The sequence below is a fragment of the Cherax quadricarinatus genome, chromosome 9, assembly GCF_038502225.1.
Source record: "Cherax quadricarinatus isolate ZL_2023a chromosome 9, ASM3850222v1, whole genome shotgun sequence".
Lineage (NCBI taxonomy): Eukaryota > Metazoa > Arthropoda > Malacostraca > Decapoda > Parastacidae > Cherax > Cherax quadricarinatus.
The window spans coordinates 59,045,017-59,063,802 of NC_091300.1; the positions used below are offsets into that span (position 1 = coordinate 59,045,017).

At 42.9% G+C, this 18,786-nt stretch overlaps 1 protein-coding gene across 1 annotated transcript in view; it reads right to left on the reverse strand.

Annotated features, from left to right (window-relative positions):
- LOC128686032 (protein turtle-like) overlaps positions 1–18,786 on the reverse strand; it is a 660,191-nt gene that overhangs the window by 62,701 nt on the left and 578,704 nt on the right. Inside the window, exon 11 of the mRNA XM_070083444.1 lies at positions 1,630–1,812. Within this exon, the coding sequence (XP_069939545.1) occupies positions 1,630–1,812 (183 nt within the window). The remainder of the gene's footprint in view (positions 1–1,629; positions 1,813–18,786) is intronic.

Genomic DNA, 18,786 nt, shown 5'->3' on the forward strand with positions numbered 1-18,786 from the left:
TTTCCTTTGTTTTTTAGTTTAAGGGAATCGATCATCAGTGCAGACAGGAACCACATTTCCTCCTCAGTCTACATATTCTTTCTATAATGTCACATTCTAACTATTATTTTATCATCATTAAGCAGATGGTATATTCTTTCTGACCAAGAGTGAGGACAGTCTGCATCACAACCACTCCACTGAACAGCATACCTAAAACGTCTCCTGTGTTCACCTCTTCAGAGCTTTATCAACTCTTTCTTCTTTTAGGCACCACTGTCATTTCTGCAATTCTTCTTGGGTATTATGGGTGGTTATTAACCAGGGATGAGACGGAGCTATGAAAAATCTGCAATCATCTAATAAACACACACTGAGTAAGGAATTTAGGAGAGCAACTGGAGGCGGTGAGGGTGAGGAAAAGCCCTGTGCCTCTGTAAACACGCGACCCTTCGGCCAACTTGAAAAACGTGAAAAAAATCCACGGATCCATCACCAAGATTTATTGCGTAAAAGACGTCACTTTTCCCATTGTTCGTATGAAAAATTTATTATATATAACGTCGCTTTATATATGTTGCATATTTCTGCCTGAAAGTGCGACATTCATTAACAGACTGGAACAACGAAGAAAGTGAACGTCATGTTACTGACAGAGCCGTAATTTACTGAAGACATGATCGAGATTGACCAGTACGATTAGCACCGTTTGATATGACAATGGCAGAAACAAGAGAGTAGAGGAGTAGGCTGAACACCCAGAAGAACCTCAGAGATGCTATGAACCACCTTCACGATGTTAGCTTGTGATGAATTGGAATAAACTTATGAAACCAAAATCTATACAGGAATTAAAAATTAATTTTTTTACCATTACCAGAAAGTTGTAAATCTGTTAGTCATACAACGTCTGAGGAATGTGGTAAGTCAGATTTGGCTGCAGGAAAGGAATGATAATTAAGAGTCCTTGAGGCAAACGGCCATCAGCAGCATCAAGAAATCACAATGAACGTTTAAAAGAAACAAGACAGAAACCAAGGTTCCTATTTCATAGTAATGTAAGAAACAAGACCCTTTAACTAATAATGTACCCCTTCAGGCGCTTCTCACTGAATACACACAAACTTAAGTTGCGACCAATAAAGTGTAAAATAAAATGAAGGAATTATTTTTTTTAACATATCGCGTACTGATAAGTACTTGAGGCAGCTCTGAGTATAACAGAAAAGTTTAAAATTAATTTAGATAAAATAATTCATATGTGTAAATTAAATCTTTAAAAGACGTTCCGGTGTGTTCTCCAGCAGTGTCTAGTGGCGTCTTGATAGCTGTCCTGGATGGATAAAAATAAAGTATAATTATTCTGTAATTTATATTATGTGTGAGTTAACTGTGAATTCTTCTAGCTATGATATTATTATCCTTCGTGGTAAATTATGCATCAGAACTGGACACCACCAGCATCGCTCACCTCATGTAAACACAAGTAGGTAATTATGAACTGATAAAATCTTGGTAAAAATTAAAGAGCAATATCACTGGTATTGCGGGGAATGTTGACGTCCTTTCTGTTAAAAAATCGCCTGGTTCTTGCTTCAATTTTTAAAGTATTCAGTATTCTATTTGCTATTTCCTCTAAGAGTAACGTACCTGGAGTTGCTACGACCTGCTCTCCTGAGATCCTCTGGGAGGTGATGGAGTTGTTGAAGACCCAAGAATACCTGACGGAGGTTGGAGACGCCAGCACCTCGCAGGACACGTTGATGATCTGGCCCAGACCAGAGGCGTACACGCGAGCAGCTTCCCCAGGGGCATCCTTGCACACGGGAGCATCTGTTGGCATAAATATGTCGTTAAGGTTAGCAATTATCATGCACGTGGGTCGTTAGTCCCTGAATACAAATATAAAAAATGCCTTAATTCCGAAAAATTTTCTAAACCGTAGATTTTTTTAAATAAACACTATTAATAAACCGAACCAGTTTCAGTAAACAAGTATTTCTCAGTGTGTATAAATTAAGAGATACAAATCTGACGTTGTGGAGAAGTATAATATTCAGTGTGCAATATACATATATATATATATATATATATATATATATATATATATATATATATATATATATATATATATATATATATATATATATATATATATATATATATATATATATATATATATATATATATATATATATATATATATATATATATATATATATATATATATATATATATATATATATATATATATATATATATATATATATATATATATATATATATATATATATATATATATATATTCAACAAGTCTGCCGTCTCCCACCGAGGCAGGGTGACCCAAAAAGAAAGAAAATCCCCAAAAAGAAAATACTTTCATCATCATTCAACACCTTCACCTCACTCACACATAATCACTGTTTTTGCAGAGGTGCTCAGAACACAACAATTTAGAAGCATATACGTATAAAGATATGCAACATATCCCTCCAAACTGCTAATATCCCAAACCCCTCCTTTAGAGTGTAGGCATTATACTTACCATTTCCAGGACTCAAGTCCGGTTATATAAAAATAACCGGTTTCCCTGAATCCCTTCACGAAATATTACCATGCTCACACTCCAACAGATCGTCAGGTCCCAAATACCATTCGTCTCCATTCACTCCTATCGAACACGCTCATGGAAGTCCAAGCCCCTCGCCAACAAAAACTCCTTACCCCTTTCTACCAACCTTTCCGAGGACTACCCCTACCCCGCCTTCCTTCTCCTGCAGATTTAAATGCTCTCCATGTCATTCTACTTTGATCCATTCTCTCTAAATGACCAAGCCACCTCAACAACCCCTCTTCAGCCCTCTGACTAATACTTTTATTAACTCCACACCTTCTCCTAATTTCCACACTCCGAATTTTCTGCATAATATTTACACCATACCCTTAGACAGGACATCTCCACTGCCTCCAACCGCCTCCTCGCTGCTGCATTCACAACCCAAGCTTCACACCCATATAAGAGTGTTGGCACTACTATACTTTCATACATTCCCTTCTTTGCCTCCATAGATAACGTTTTTTGACTCCACATATACCTCAACGCACCACTCACCTTTTTTCCTTCATCAATTCTATGATTAACCTCATCCTTCATAAATCCATCCGCCGACACGTCAACTCCCAAGTATCTGAAAACATTCACTTCTTCCATACTCCTCCTCCCCAATTTGAAATCAAATTTTTCTTTATCTAAATCATTTGATACCCTCATCACTTTACTCTTTTCTATGTTCACTTTCAACTTTCTACCTTTACACACACTCCCAAACTCATCCACTAACCTTAGCAATTATTCTTTAGAATCTCCCATAAGCACAGTATCATCAGCAAAAAGTAACTGTGTCAATTCCCATTTTGTATTTGATTTCCCATAATTTAATCCCACCCCTCTCCCGAACACCCTACCATTTACTTCTTTTACGACCCCATCTATAAATATATTAAACAACCATGGTGACATTACACATCCCTGTCTAAGACCTACTTTTACCGGGAAGTAGTCTCCCTCTCTTCTACACACCCTAACCTGAGCCTCACTATCCTCATAAAAACTCTTTACAGAATTTAGTAACTTACCACCTATTCCATATACAGTGGTCCCTCGTTTTTCGTAATTAATCCGTTCCTGGAGGAGCTACTATAAACGAAATTTACGATTTGCGAATCAATTTTCCCCATAAGAAATAATGTAAATACAATTAATCCGTTTCTGACACTCAGAAGTATTAAAACAAAAAAAAATTTTACATGAAATATACATGTAGTACATAAACAGTACAATGGGAAATGATGAATGAAACATTAACAGCATAACACTTACCTTTATTGGAGATTCTTCATAGTGTAAGTAAGTAAGTAAGTAAGTAAATTTATTCAGGTATACACAATACAGTTACATAGAATTATCATACATAGCAGCATATGTGTAGAGAACCTAGGATAACCCAAAAAAGTCAGACAGAGTGACTTATTTCCATTGGGGTCCTTTTACCTTATTATTATAATATAAAGGTTATAATATTTTCTTATTATTCTATAATGAAGATAACATCTTATTATCATACTAAAAAGACTATCTACTACACGAGGGTCATTAAGACTATCTACTACCCGAGGGTAATTACGACTATCTACAATACGAGGGTCATTACTAGGGATAAGGTAAAATTTACACGTATTTTAGCTAAAGAATAGAAAATCATTCCCCTCCCTTTCTGTTGCTTCATTCATCAGACACTTTTTGGCAGTCTTCTTGAACTGGTTCAAGCTATGACTGGCCTTGACATTTGTGGGTAGTCTGTTCCATTCCTTTATTGCTGTACAATAAAAGGTGTTTGAAGCCTGGCCACTGACTGTGGGTACTACAAAGTTGTGCTCTCTCCCCCTAGTACTATGATTGCTTTGGTTCCCAACCTTGACAAAATTGACAGCAAGATATTCTGGACACTGTTCGTGAGCAATTTTATAAACATGATTTAGCTTCAGCTGTTTTACTCTGTCTTCAACACTCAGCATATCCAACTGCTGTAATTCATCCTGGCCTAGATGTTCTCTTGGTCCCAGCCCCAGGATGAATCTTACGATTTTGTTCTGGGTGATTTGCAGTCTATCTTTCAGTTTTTTTGTCAAGGCAGAGTACCAAGAAGAGCAAGCATAATCCATATGGCATTGTATAAGGGCTAGACATAGGGTCCTGCGAGCCTCAGTAGGTAGACACTGTGCTTGTCTATACAGAAACTTCAGCCTGGCATTCGCTTTCTTTACTACACTGTTCCCTATCAATTCTCCTGACATGCATGGGTCAAAGGGGATTCCCAGATATTTAACTGATGAAACCAAAGTGATGGACTCCCCATTACACTGAACATTAAAATTATTTACCCTTCTCAGTTTATGTTTCGTTCCAAAGAGAATGGCTTCAGTTTTCCCTAGGTGTAATGATAGTTTGTTGTCTACTAACCATTTGCTGCAGGACTCCAGTTCCAGTGTTAAAACATTAGCAATATCTTGTGGGTCTTTACCTGTCACTAACAGAGCACTGTCATCTGCATACAGTAGGAGTTTGCACTTGACACTGATAGGCATATCATTGACATGACATAAGAATAGTAAGGGACCCAGAATACTACCTTGGGGAACTCCACATGTTATCGGCAGGGGTTCTGATTCCGTTTTGTTGATTTTGACTATTTGTCTCCTGTTGCTAAGGTAGGACTTAAACCAGTCTACAGAACCTATACCGATAGCTTGAAGTTTCTTACATAATATATTGTGGTTGACAGTATCGAAGGCCTTTTGCAGGTCTAAGGTTACCATACCTATGAGGTTCCCTTTTGACATTTCAGTTCTCAGGTAATCCATCAGATTAATAAGGGAGGTATCGGTTGAGTAGGATCTTCTAAAGCCCGATTGATAGCTATGGAGAATGCTGTTGTCATTAAGGTACTTAACTACTTTAGAATACACCGCCCTCTCCAGAATTTTAGATATTATACTGAGTATACTAACAGGTCTATAGTTGCTTACATCAGACCTATTATTTTTCTTGAAGATAGGAGTAACTCTGGCCTCCTTGAACCCCTCCGGTACGGTATTAGTGGTGATTGATAGATTTATTATGTGAGCAATAGGGATTGACAGTTCAGAAGCACCATCTTTTAGGAACTTAGACGGGATGTTATCAGGGCCTGTGCTCTTAGTTGGGTTTAACCTGCTTAGTTCTTTTTGAATGAAGTCATGAGATACACTTACTAGTTGACAACTGTTTGGGGTTACCCCTTTATTGGTATAGTATGTTTGAAACTTATCAGAGTCTGTGTTAAAGGTATTTGATGCAGCTGGTAGTTTACTTACTAGTGTTGATGCAACAGATGTGTAGTAGGAATTAAAGCAATATGCCACCTTAGATGTTTCGTGGCATACCTCATTATCGATAGTGAGTACTATGTTAGACCTATCTACTGGCTTATGGCTATACCCCAACTGTTTTAGTTGTTGCCAGAGCTTTCTGGGGTTATGCTTATATTCTTCAATTTTTGAGCAATAGTGCTTTGCCTTTGCTCCTTTTATAAGCCTCTGTACTCTGTTCCTCACCCTTTGGAATTCATTTAGTGCTGCAATATCCTGTCTGTTTGCTTTAAATCTTTTTAGCAGCTGGTCTCTGAATTTCATATTATCTAATATCTCAGTAGTCATCCAGGGTTCAGTTCTTCGTTTAATCCTAACCTCTTTAACTGGTGCAATATTATTAAGAATGGTAGTGAACATTGTTTTGAATTTTTCCCAGGCATCGTTTACGTCCGTGCAACTTGTTATCTCTGTCCAGTCACAATTGTGTAGCCTATTTACCAGTGTTTCTTTACTGTAGTTTCTAGTTGACCTCATTTTTATTGTCCTGTGTAGGCCTATCCTATCCCTAGTGATTTTCCTGGTGCAGTAAATGATGAAATGATCACTAAGACCTGTGGTAATGACGCCTGACTGACTAATGTTCTCAGCGCGGTTGCAAAGTATGTGGTCAATTAGGGTGGCTGAGAACTGTGTGATCCGGGTTGGTTTATTAATTAGTTGGGTGTAGCTATTTAATCCTAGAATTTGCTTATACCTTTTGCATAGCCCGTTATTTTGTTGCTGAAAACAGATATTGAAGTCGCCCAGTATTATTGTTTCGCAATTGCTTTCAACTCCGGACAAGACTCTGGAAAAGTCTTCTAAGAACTGGTCCTGGGTAGGAGGGCGGTAACTAGTTCCTACTAAGATGGGTTTGGTCTTGGGAAGCAGCACTTCAAACCATAGAATCTCCAGTTTATTGTTATTTAAATCAGGTCTTGGGTTGTAAGCTAAGTCATTTCTAATGTAGGCACATACTCCACCACCCTTTCTGTTCCTATCTAAGCGTTTTATATTGTAACCTTCTATTTTGACCTCGTCGTCAGTCACCGTATCATCCAACCAAGATTCAGAGATGGTTATAACTGCCGCCCTAATTTTGTTAGCTAGAATCCTAATCTCTGCCAATTTAGGAAGAAGTGATCTTGCATTGACATGGATAAAGTGAAGGCCTGTTTTCATAAAACAATCATAATCATTAATATATGGCAATGGGTCATTTGTATTAAAATTAGGTAAATCAATGTCATCACTGCTAAAGGGTAACTGTACCAAAGTGCATTTATTACACACAAAATGAATTCTGGCACCGTTGCTATAATTGTACATACATCCATCATGCACCCACCCCTTACACATTTTACATAAGGTGCCTTTTCTGTTTTTCATGCGTACTTTAGTACAGTGTATGCATCTGTTTGGTAGTGTTTGAGATAATAATGGCTGTATTGTCTCACATTGACCTATGTATGCATTACATATGGAGTTAAGGTTATCATCCCTAGCTACTAGACCGTCATTATCGCCGTCATTTATCTGTCTGTTTTGCCTCTGCACAATAGTTTGAGGTCCTGGATTAATTTGGATATCACCACTTAAGAGCGCTACAATAAGAGCTGTGTGCCATTGTTTTTGTTTGGGTATGCGGTGTTGCCATACCTTGCGGCGATAGTGAGGTTTACTTTTCTGGTAGGATGGCAACTGTTGGGCTTTTACTGTCCAGGGCGCTGTTACTCCATTCACCTTTTCCAACCCCCATGACTGATTTCTTTCTTCATGGAATTGAAGAAGAAATATAAATATAATTATGGCAGCCTGTACCCCTCTAATGCCTGCCATTTTCACTCTTCGCTCTTTTACTCATATACAATAATATTTATTTCTCTTTTCCAGTCCCTAGTACACTTAGTATCTGCTTTAATTACACTGAATTACTAGTAAAATTTCCTCTTCAAAACCCTCTTCACTGCTCACTTTTCCCTTAACTTCACAAAACCCTTACAGTTAACCTCTTCAAAACCCTCTTCACTGCTCACTTTTCCCTTAACTTCACAACACCCTTACATTTAACCCTTTATTACACCCTCCCCTACCCACCTCACTTCACAGTCTGGCTTCACCAATTAACTTCTAACTCCTTTCCATTCTGGTAGACCAGAAAGGTTTAATCAATGGTTTTATCCTTCCAAATCCCCCTCAATTCCATTTATCGGGGGTTGTGTCGTGTTGTTGTCTCCTGACCTGTTCTGCTGACTCAGCCATTTTTAAAACACTGAGGGGAGTAACACCACCTGACTTTCCTTGAGTTTATAGATATATTTGGCTTTTTCTGCTATGATTCTCTCACTGTACACTGGTCAGCTGAATATAGGTCAGCTACTAAAACATTATCCTTGACTATTTAACTATTCACTTCTTTCCCACGACTGGCACTGAGGGATAACCGTCCTATACCTTGGAGTTTTGTACTGTTGATTTGACGATGTCTCCTGTGTTTCCCTCTCGTTAGCACTGGTACAGGTAATATGATGGTGGTACAGATATGATGCTACTGTCAACAGATGAACGTCAGTAAAGATGAGAATTTCACTTCGCTAGTTGTACGTCTGGCAGTAGCTGCTGTTTGAATGCCGGTCAGCCATGTTTAAAGGCTCAAATCTTCCCCTCGTTTGGCACTGACGAAAAAAGTCCTACAGACCTGGCATTTCCTTGGAGATTTAGTTGATCAGGATTTCTGCCATGTTGTCTTCCCGTTAAACACTGGTGCAGTTGATATGGAGGTCAGTTATTTCATTTAGTGGAAAACGTCTCGTGTCTGGTTCACGTCTGGCAGCAGGTCTGGTACTTGAATGCCGGTCCCTCTTCTGTCATATTTAGTCCATTTCGTTGTCGTCACCGTCAGTTTTTATGTAACTATAGTTAACTTGCATGTTGTTACAGCAGTACTTGCAAATTTGGCCATCACTGGAGTTCGGATAGGCCCAGGGGACGGCAAGATATAGGAGCAGCCTTGTTGCTGCTTGCTGCGGCTGCAGACTGGAGGAGGAGAGAGATTGGATTGTTTACAGTTTGGAAGGGGAATCCCCTTCCAGCAACACCTCAGGTACCAATTGCTTCTCTGGGGTTGCTTCTCTTCTCTGTTTCTTAATGCCACTAGGACCACCTTGAGAGTCACTCTAGTCTTGTCTCGCAAAGTAACTGTGGAGAGAGCTCTGTTTCTGGCGTCTCTTTAACACTTCCCTAAAATGGTACAAGACTTTGTCACTGTACATATTTCTCACCTTCTTTACCACAGGCTTGGCACTAGGAGCTTTCTTTGGAGCCATGGTAGCTTATTTAGTACTTGCAAGCACTAAAATGAGTGGAATATTATGAAATATTTCGTAGGAGCACTTGAGGGGACCTTCACTCACTGGTAAACAATGCCAGACTGGCTGGGTAGGGAGGCCTCCCCGGCTCACACGGTGCGTAAGCGTCCTGGACGAACTACTATTTGCGAGAAAACCTATGAAAAGCGAGTCCATGTTTATACGAAAATACCCCTATGATTGGCGAAATTTACGATTGCCGAGAACTACGAAAAGCGAGGGAACACAGTACTTGCAACATCTGCCACATTGCTCCCCTATCCACACTATCCTATGCCTTTTCTAAATCCATAAATGCAAAAAAAACTTTCCTACCTTTATCTAAATACTGTTCACATATATAAGGAAGGGTTGTTGAGGTGGATCGGACATGTAGAGAGAATGGAACCAAACAGAATGACTTCAAGAGTGTATCAGTCTGTAGTGGAAGGAAGGCGGGGTAGGGGTCGGCCTAGGAAACGTAGGAGGGAGGGGGTAAAGGAGGTTTTGTGTGCGAGGGGCTTGGGCTTCCAGCAGGCATGCGTGATCGTGTTTGATAGGAGTGAATGGAGACAAATGGTTTTTAATACTTGACGTGCTGTTGGAGTGTGAGCAAAGTAACATTTATGAAGGGATTCAGGGAAACCGGCAGGCCGGACTTGAGTCCTGGAGATGGGAAGTACAGAGCCTGCACTCTGAAGGAGGGGTGTTAATGTTGCAGTTTAAAAACTGTAGTGTAAAGCACCCTTCTGGCAAGACAGTAATGGAGTGAATGATGGTGAAAGTTTTTCTTTTTCGGGCCACCCTGCCTTGGTGGGAATCGGCCAGTGTGTTAATAAAAAAAAATAAAAAAATATATGCTTCAATGTAAACACTTGATCTACACATCCCCTATATATATATATATATATATATATATATATATATATATATATATATATATATATATATATATATATATATATATATATATATATATATATATATACACACAATTGCTTGTCAATGCGTATATCTGCATTTCCCTGGTTCATAGATGTGTGTAAAGCACAGGATGAGTGCCATCGTGCATATTTAAATATTATTTTCCATGTATGTTTGCACCCTGGTAGGTTTAGAGTTTAGTTTTGATTATAATAATAATTCTGTGTGTGTGTGTGTGTGTGTGTGTGTGTGTGTGTGTGTGTGTTTGTGTACTCACCTAGTTGAGGTTGCAGGGGTCGAGTCCAAGCTCCTGTGTGTACTCACCTACTCACCTAATTGTGGTTGCAGGGGTCGAGACTCAGCTCCTGGCCCCGCCTCTTCACTGATCGCTACTGGGTCCTCTCTCTCTCTCTGCTTCCTGAGCTTTGTCATACCTCTTCTTAAAACTATGTATGGTTCCTGCCTCCACTACTTCACTTGCTAGGCTATTCCACTTGCTGACAACTCTATGACTGAAGAAATACTTCCTAACGTCCCTGTGACTCGTCTGAGTCTTCAGCTTCCAGTTGTGACCCCTTGTCCCTGTGTCCCCTCTCTGGAACATCCTATCTCTGTCCACCTTGTCTATTCCCCGCAGTATCTTGTATGTCGTTGTCATGTCTCCCCTGACCCTTCTGTCCTCCAGTGTCGTCAGTCCGATTTCCCTTAACCTTTCCTCGTACGACATTCCCTTGACCTCTGGGACTAGCCTTGTTGCAAACCTTTGTACTTTCTCTAACTTCTTGACGTGCTTGACCAGGTGTGGGTTCCAGACTGGTGCTGCATACTCCAGTATGGGCCTAACATACACAGTGTACAGTGTCTTGAACGATTCCTTATTAAGGTATCGGAACGCTATTCTCAGGTTTGCCAGGCGCCCGTATGCTGCAGCGGTTATTTGGTTGATGTGTGCCTCCGGTGATGTGCTCGGTGTTATGGTCACCCCAAGGTCTTTCTCCCTGGGTGAGGTCTGTAGTCTTTGTCCACCTAGCCTATACTCTGTCTGCGGTCTTCTTTGCCCCTCCCCAATCTTCATGACTTTGCATCTGGCTGGATTGAATTCGAGAAGCCAGTTACTGGACCACATGTCCAGCCTCTCCAGGTCTCTTTGCAGTCCTGCCTCATCCTCGTCCGATTTAATTCATCTCATCAACTTCACGTCATCTGCGAACAGGGACACTTCAGAGTCTATTCCTTCCATCATGTCGTTCACATATATCAAAAATAGCACTGGTCCTAGAACTGACCCCTGTGGGACCCCGCTCGTAATAGGCGCCCACTGTGATACCTCTTCACGTACCATGACTCGTTGCTGCCTCCCTGTCATTTATTTCCTTATCCATTGCAGTGCCCTCCCTTTTACATGCGCCTGATCCTCCAGCTTCTGCACTAATCTCTTGTGGGGAACTGTGTCAAAGGCCTTCCTGCAGTCTAGGAAAACGCAATCTACCCACCCCTCTCTCTCGTGTCTTACTTCTGTTACCTTGTCATAAAACTCCAGGAGGTTTGTGATACAAGATTTGCCTTCCATGAACTCATGCTGGTTTTCATTTATAATCTTGTTCCTTTCCAGGTGTTCGACCACTCTCCTCCTGATAATCTTCTCCATGACTTTGCACACAATACATGTCAGAGACACAGGTCTGTAGTTTAGTGCCTCGTTTCTGTTTCCTTTCTTAATTATGGGGACTACATTAGCTGTCTTCCATTTCTCAGGTAGTTGCCCAGTTTCAAGGGATGTGTTGAAGATTGTGGTTAGAGGTACGCACAGCATCTCTGCTCCTTCTCTTAGGACCCAGGGCTCTGGTGGCCTGGTGGTTAACGCTCTCGCTTCACACGGCGAGGGCCTGGGTTCGATTCCCAGCCAGAGTAGAAACAATTGGACATGTTTCTTTCAACCTGTTGTCTATGTTCCCCATCAGTATAATGGGTACCTGGGTGTTAGTCGACTGGTGTGGGTCGCATCCTGGGACACTGACCTAAGGAGGTCTGGTCACAGACCGGGCCGCGGAGGCGTTGACCCCCGGAACTCTCTCCAGGTAAACTCTCCAGGTAAACTCCAGATCCCATCGCCTTTGAGGTGTCAAGGTCACTTAAGAGCTTCTTCACCTCCTCCTCAGTTGTTCTATGTCATCCAACACTTGTTGGTATATTCCCTCTTGATGTTCCCTTCTGTGCTGTCTTCCCACAGCCCTTCCTGTCTCTACTGTAAAAACTTCCTTAAATCTCCTGTTCAGATCCTCAAATACCTCCTGATCATTTCTTGTGAGTTCTCCACCTTCTGTCCTTAATCTGATCACCTGGTCTTTGACTGTTGTCTTCCTCCTGATGTGGCTATACAACAGTTTTGGGTCAGTCTTGATTCTCGATGCTATGTCATTTTAATACTGTCGCTGGGCCTCCCTCCTTACCTGTGCGTACTCATTCCTGGTTCTGCGACTGATCTCCCTATTTTCGTGTGTTCTCTGCCTTCTGTACTTTTTCCATTCTCTATTGCACTTTGTTTTTGCCTCCTTACTCCGTCGGGTAAACCAGGGGCTCGTTCTGGTCTTCCCGTTGTTACTGTTGCCCTTAGGAATAAACCTTTCCACTGCCTCCTTGCATTTTGTTGTTACATATTCCATCATTTCATTTACTGGCTTTCCTGGCAGTTCTCTGTCCCACTGGACCTCCCGCATGAAGTTCCTCAACCCCATGTAGTCCCCTCCTTTAAAGTCAGGTTTTTCCCATTCAACTCCTGTTATTCTCTCCACTTGCAGCTCTATGTATTCAAAGCACAGAACCACGTGGTCGCTAGCTCCTAGGGGAATCTCATACTTGATGTCCTCAATGTCTGAGCTGCCCAGGGTGAACACAAGGTCCAATCTTGCTGGATCATCCTCCCCTCTCACTCTGGTAGTGTCCTTAACATGTTGGTGCATGAGGTTTTCCAGCACCACGTCCAACATCCTGGCTCTCCATGTTTCGGGACCCCCATGTGGCTCCAGGTTTTCCCAGTCAATCTCCCTGTGGATGAAATCCCCCATAACCAGCAACTTTGCTCTGCTGGAGTGAGCTCTTCTTGCCACCTCAGCAAGTGTGTCCACCATTGCTCGGTTGCTCTCTTCATATTCCTCTCTTGGCCTCCTGCAGTTCTGTGGTGGATTATACATCACTGCAATGACCACCTTGTTTTCCCCAGACTGAAGTGTACCTGCTATGTAGTCTGTTTCTCCGGTCTCATCTATGACTTCCATTTTCTCGAATTTCCATCTGTTTTTTTACGAGCAGAGCAACCCCACCTCCCCCCCTGCCCCTTCTATCTTTCCTCATGATCTGGTATCCTGGTGGGAAGATTGCATCTGTTATTGTCTCCGTGAGTTTTGTTTCTGTAACTGCTATGATGTCTGGGGACTTCTCATTGATTCTTTCTTGCCATTCCTCATGTTTATTCGTTAATCCATCTGCATTTGTGTACCAAACCTTCAACTTCTGTTCTAATACTGTAACTGTGGTGTGGGGGGTGGAAACAGAGGGATCGGTGTGTGATGGTTGGTTTGGATTGTTCAGTTGCCTTGGGGGTGTCGTGGCTGGAGTACTTCTGCAGGTGTTTCTGGGGGCGTGCGCTTGTCCTTCCATTTGATCCTGGGTTATTCTGCTCTCCTTTTTCATTTCCTCCCATTTCTCCTTTCGTTTTTGAACTCTCTCTTTCATTGTCTTCCTTTCGTCTTGTGCTCTCTCTCAATCGAGGTACAGACTCCGGAACTCCTGCTTGCCTCTCAGCCGTGCTTTCTCCTGCAGGATCATGGTTCGGGTTGATTCTGCCTTGAAAATTACTTTGAGAGGCCGATTCCTTTTCTTTGTGAACCACCCAGTTCTCCGAAAATTTTCCACCTGGGTCATGTCCCCCTCGCCTATCACCTTCATGATATCTTCAATCGCTTTTTTCTCCTCCTGCTTTCTTTCATCATAAGTTTCCCCTTTAGCTTCGTCTAGCCCATAGACAAACACGGATCTCTCCCTTTCCACCTCCCACTGTAACTCCCATTGCATCCTCTGATGTGTTTTAGTTCCTTCCCGTGGAGTGTTCCTTCCTTCAGTCCCTTCCCTAGTTATGACCCCTATGCTTCTTGGTTTGTCCTTCCTGCTCACCTGTTCCTGGCCCCCACAGGTATCTGGTAAGGTCCTAGCACATGTCCTAGTTCCTTCAATGTCTTCCAAACTCTCATTCTGTCCTAGTGTGCTCCCTGTCTTTGTTTTGGCCCCATGTGGGTTTGACAGGACCTCTGCATTCAGTTTAGTTTCCATGCTTCCTTCAGACCTGTTGTCTGTGTTTGATGTACCCATTGCCGATGCTACTTCTGTAATGTCTTTGTCTCTGTGCTGTTTCAGATGTCTCAGCTCCTCTTCTAATCTCTCTATCTTGATTTCTGCTGCAGTGGCCTGTTGCTTCCACCTTCTGCATTCTGCTGCTAACCTCTCTTCCATCTTCCTTTCCAGCTCATCTAGTCTCCTTTCCCAGTCTTCCTCCCTTTTTTTGAGTTCTACCTCCACAAAATGGGGGACGGGTGGTTAGGGGGAGGGGAATAGATGGTTAGGAGGAGAGGGGATGGATGGTTGTGGGGGAGGGGGAGGATGGTGGTTGGAGGGGTAGAGATAGTTGGGGGAGGGGGTTAGATGGTTTGTGGGAGAGAGGGGATGGATGGTTATGGGGAGGGGGAGGATGGTTATTGGAGGGAGGGAGGTAGTTGGGGGGGTTAGACGGTTTGGGGAGGGGTTAGGTGGTTTGGGGGAGGGGTAGGTGGCTAAGGTGAGGTGGTTAGGGAAAGGGGAGAGGTGGTTAGGGGAGGGGGGGTACGTGTTTGTGTCAAGTGGTGGAGGGTGTGTGTGGGTGTGTGTACTCACCTATTTGTGGTTGCAGGGGTCGATTCACAGCTCCTGGCCCCGCCTCTTCGCTGATTGCTACTAGGTCCTCTCTCTCCCTGCCCCATGAGCTCTATCATACCTCGCCTTAAAACTATGTATGGTTCCTGCCTCCACTACATTCCTTTCTAGGCTATTCCATGGCCTGACTACTCTATGACTGAAGAAATACTTCCTAACATCCCTTTGATTTATCTGAGTCTTCAACTTCCAATTGTGACCTCTTGTGTCTGTTTCCCATCTCTGGAACATCCCGTCTTTGTCCACCTTGTCTATTCTGTGCAGTATTTTATATGTCGTTATCATGTCTCCCCTGACCCTCCTGTCCTCCAGTGTCGTCAGGCCGACTTCCCTCAACCTTTCTTCGTAGGACAATCTCCGTAGCTCTGGGACTAGTCTTGTTGCAAACTTTTGCACTTTCTCTAATTTCTTGACATGCTTGACTAGATGTGGATTCCAAACTGGTGCTGCATACTCCAGTATGGGTCAGACGTAGATGGTATACAGAGTCTTATACGAATCCTTACTGAGGTATCGGAACACTATCCGTAGCTTTGCCAGGCGCCCGTATGCTGCAGCAGTTATCTGATTGATGTGTGCCTCAGGAGATATGCTCGGTGTTATACTCACCCCCAGATCGTTTTCCTTGAGTGAGGTTTGCAGTCTTTGGCCATCTAAACTATATTGTGTCTGCGGTCTTCTTTGCCCTTCCCCAATCTTCATGACTTTGCATTTGGCAGGGTTAAATTCAAGGAGCCAGTTGCTGGACCAGGCTTGTAGCCTGTCCAGATCTCTTTGTAGTCCTGCATGATCCTCGTCCGATTTGATTCTTCTCATTAACTTCGCATCATCTGCAAACAAGGACACTTCTGAGTCTATCCCTTCCGTTATGTCGTTCACATATACCAAGAACAGAACAGGTCCTAGGACTGACCCCTGTGGAACCCCGCTTGTCACAGGCGCCCACTCTGACACCACGTCTCGTACCATGACTCGTTGTTGCCTCCCTGTCAGATATTCTCTGATCCATTGCAGTGCTTTTCCTGTTATGTGTGCCTGATCCTCTAGCTTTTGCAGTAACCTCTTGTGAGGAACTGTGTCGAAGGCCTTCTTGCAGTCCAAAAATATGCAGTCGATCCACCCCTCTCTCTCTTGTCTTACTTCTGTCACCTTGTCATAAAACTCTAGTAGGTTTGTGACACAGGATTTTCCTTCCCTGAAACCGTGCTGGTTGTCAATTATACACTTGTTTCTTTCCAGGTGCCCCACCACTCTCCTCCTGATGATCTTCTCCATGACCTTGCATACTATACACGTTAGTGATACAGGTCTGTAGTTAAGTGCCTCATGTCTGTCTCCCTTTTAAAAATTGGGACTACATTTGCCATTTTCCATACCTCAGGGAGTTGTCCAGTTTCAAATGATGTGTTGAAGATCTTTGTTAATGGCTCACACAATATCTCTGCTCCCTCTTTAAGGACCCATGGAGAGATGTTGTCAGGTCCCACCGCCTTTGAGGTGTCAAGTTCGCATAGCAGCTTCTTCACCTCCTCCTTGGTTATATGTACGTCATCCAGTACTTGCTGGTGTGCCCCACAGTTCTGATTTCTTGGAGTCCTACTGGTTTCTACTGTAAATACCTCTTTAAATCTTGTGTTGAGCTCCTGACAAACCTCTCGGTCGTTTCTTGTGAATTCCCCATCACCCTTCCTCAGTCTGATTACCTGGTCCTTGACTGTTGTTTTCGTCCTGATATGGCTGTACAACAGCTTCGGGTCAGTCTTTACTTTTGATGCTATGTCATTTTCATATTGTCTCTGAGCCTCCCTTCTTATCTGTGCATATTCGTTTCTGGCTCTTCGGCTGATTTCTTTATTTTCCTGAGTTCTCTGTCTTCTGTACCTTTTCCATTCTCTAGTACACGTAGTTTTTGCCTCCCTACACCTTTGGGTGAACCAAGGACTCGTTCTGTTCTTCCCATTATTTCTGTTTCCCTTGGGAACAAACCTCTCCTCTGCCTCCTTGCATTTTGTTGCTACATAGTCCATCATTTCTTGTACTGGTTTTCCTGTCAGTTCCCTCTCCCACTGAATGTCTTGAAGGAAGTTCCTCATGCCTGAGTAGTTCCCCCTTTTGTAGTTTGGTTTTTTCCCAGCCTATTCCTGCTACTCTCTCCACTTGGAGCTCAACTATGTAGTCGAAGCACAGAACCACATGATCACTAGCTCCCAGGGGCCTTTCATACATGATACCCTCGATGTCCGAACTACTCATGGTGAATACAGGGTCCAGCCTTGCTGGTTCATCCTCTCCTCTCTCTCTGGTAGTGTCTCTGACATGTTGATGCATGAGGTTTTTCCAGTATCACATCCATGATCTTGGCTCTCCATGTTTCGGGACCCCCATGGGGCTCCAGGTTTTCCCAGTCAATCTCCTTGTGATTGAAATCACCCATAACTAGTAACTTTGCTCCCCCCATGTGTGCTCTCCTGGCCACCTCGGCTAGTGTGTCGATCATTGCTCTGTTGCTCTCATCGTATTCTTCTCTTGGCCTCCTGCAGTTCTGTGGTGGGTTGTACATTACTGCAATTATCACCTTATGTCCCTCAGACTGGATTGCTCCAACTAAGTAGTCCCTTTCTCCCGTGCCATCCATTCCTTCCATTTTCTCAAAACCCCACTGGTTTTTAATGAGCAGTGCAACTCCTCCTCCCCCTCTCCTCCCTCTGTCTTTCCTGAGGATTTGATATCCGGATGGAAAGATTGAATCTGTTATTATTCTGGTGAGTTTTGTTTCTGTGAGTGCTATTATGTCTGGGGATGTCTCTTTGATTCTTTCGTGCCACTCCTCATACTTGTTTGTTATTCCATCTGCATTTGTATACCACACCTTCAACTTCTTTTCTAAGACTGTGGTCTGGGAGGTATATTGGGGTTGGGGAAGTGGGAAACCTGGTAAGGAACTATGGGTTGTTGCTGTGGGGGTGGAGTTTGTAATGTAGTGAGTGGGGGCATTGGATGTGGCATGGGAGTTTTGATTTAGAGTGTTTGGTTGCACTGCGGTTGACCTGGTTAGGAGGCTTCTATAGGAAGTTGTGAGGGAGGCTGTATTTGATCTTCTTCCTGGGTCTGGGATCTCCTGTCAGTCTTCTCCATCCCCTCTCTTTCCTCCTTTCGCCTTTGTACCATCTCTCTCAGTTTCTGCCTTTCTTCTTGTGTTCTGTCGCGGTCGAGATACACCTTCCTGTATGCCGGCAAGTCCCTTAATCGTGCTTTCTCCTGCAGGATCCTGGTCTGAGTCGCTTCTGCCTTGAAGGTCACTCTCACTGGCCGGGTTCTTTTTTTTACAAATCCCCCTATTCTCCGAAAATTTTCCAGCTGGGTCATGTCGTCTTCTCCTATTGCTTTCATGATGCTTTCAATTGCTTTTTTTTCCCCTTGTTTTCTTGCTTCATATGTTTCCCCTTCAACTTCCTGGAGCCCATACACAAAGACTGACCTCACCCTTTCATTCTCCCACTGCATATCCCTGTGTATCCCCTCATTTAATTTGGTTTCCTCCACTGCAGCTTTCCTTTCATCAGTTTCAATGGCTAATGTACTTGGGCTCAGTGGCCTGTCATTTTCCCTTCTCGGCTTTCCTTGG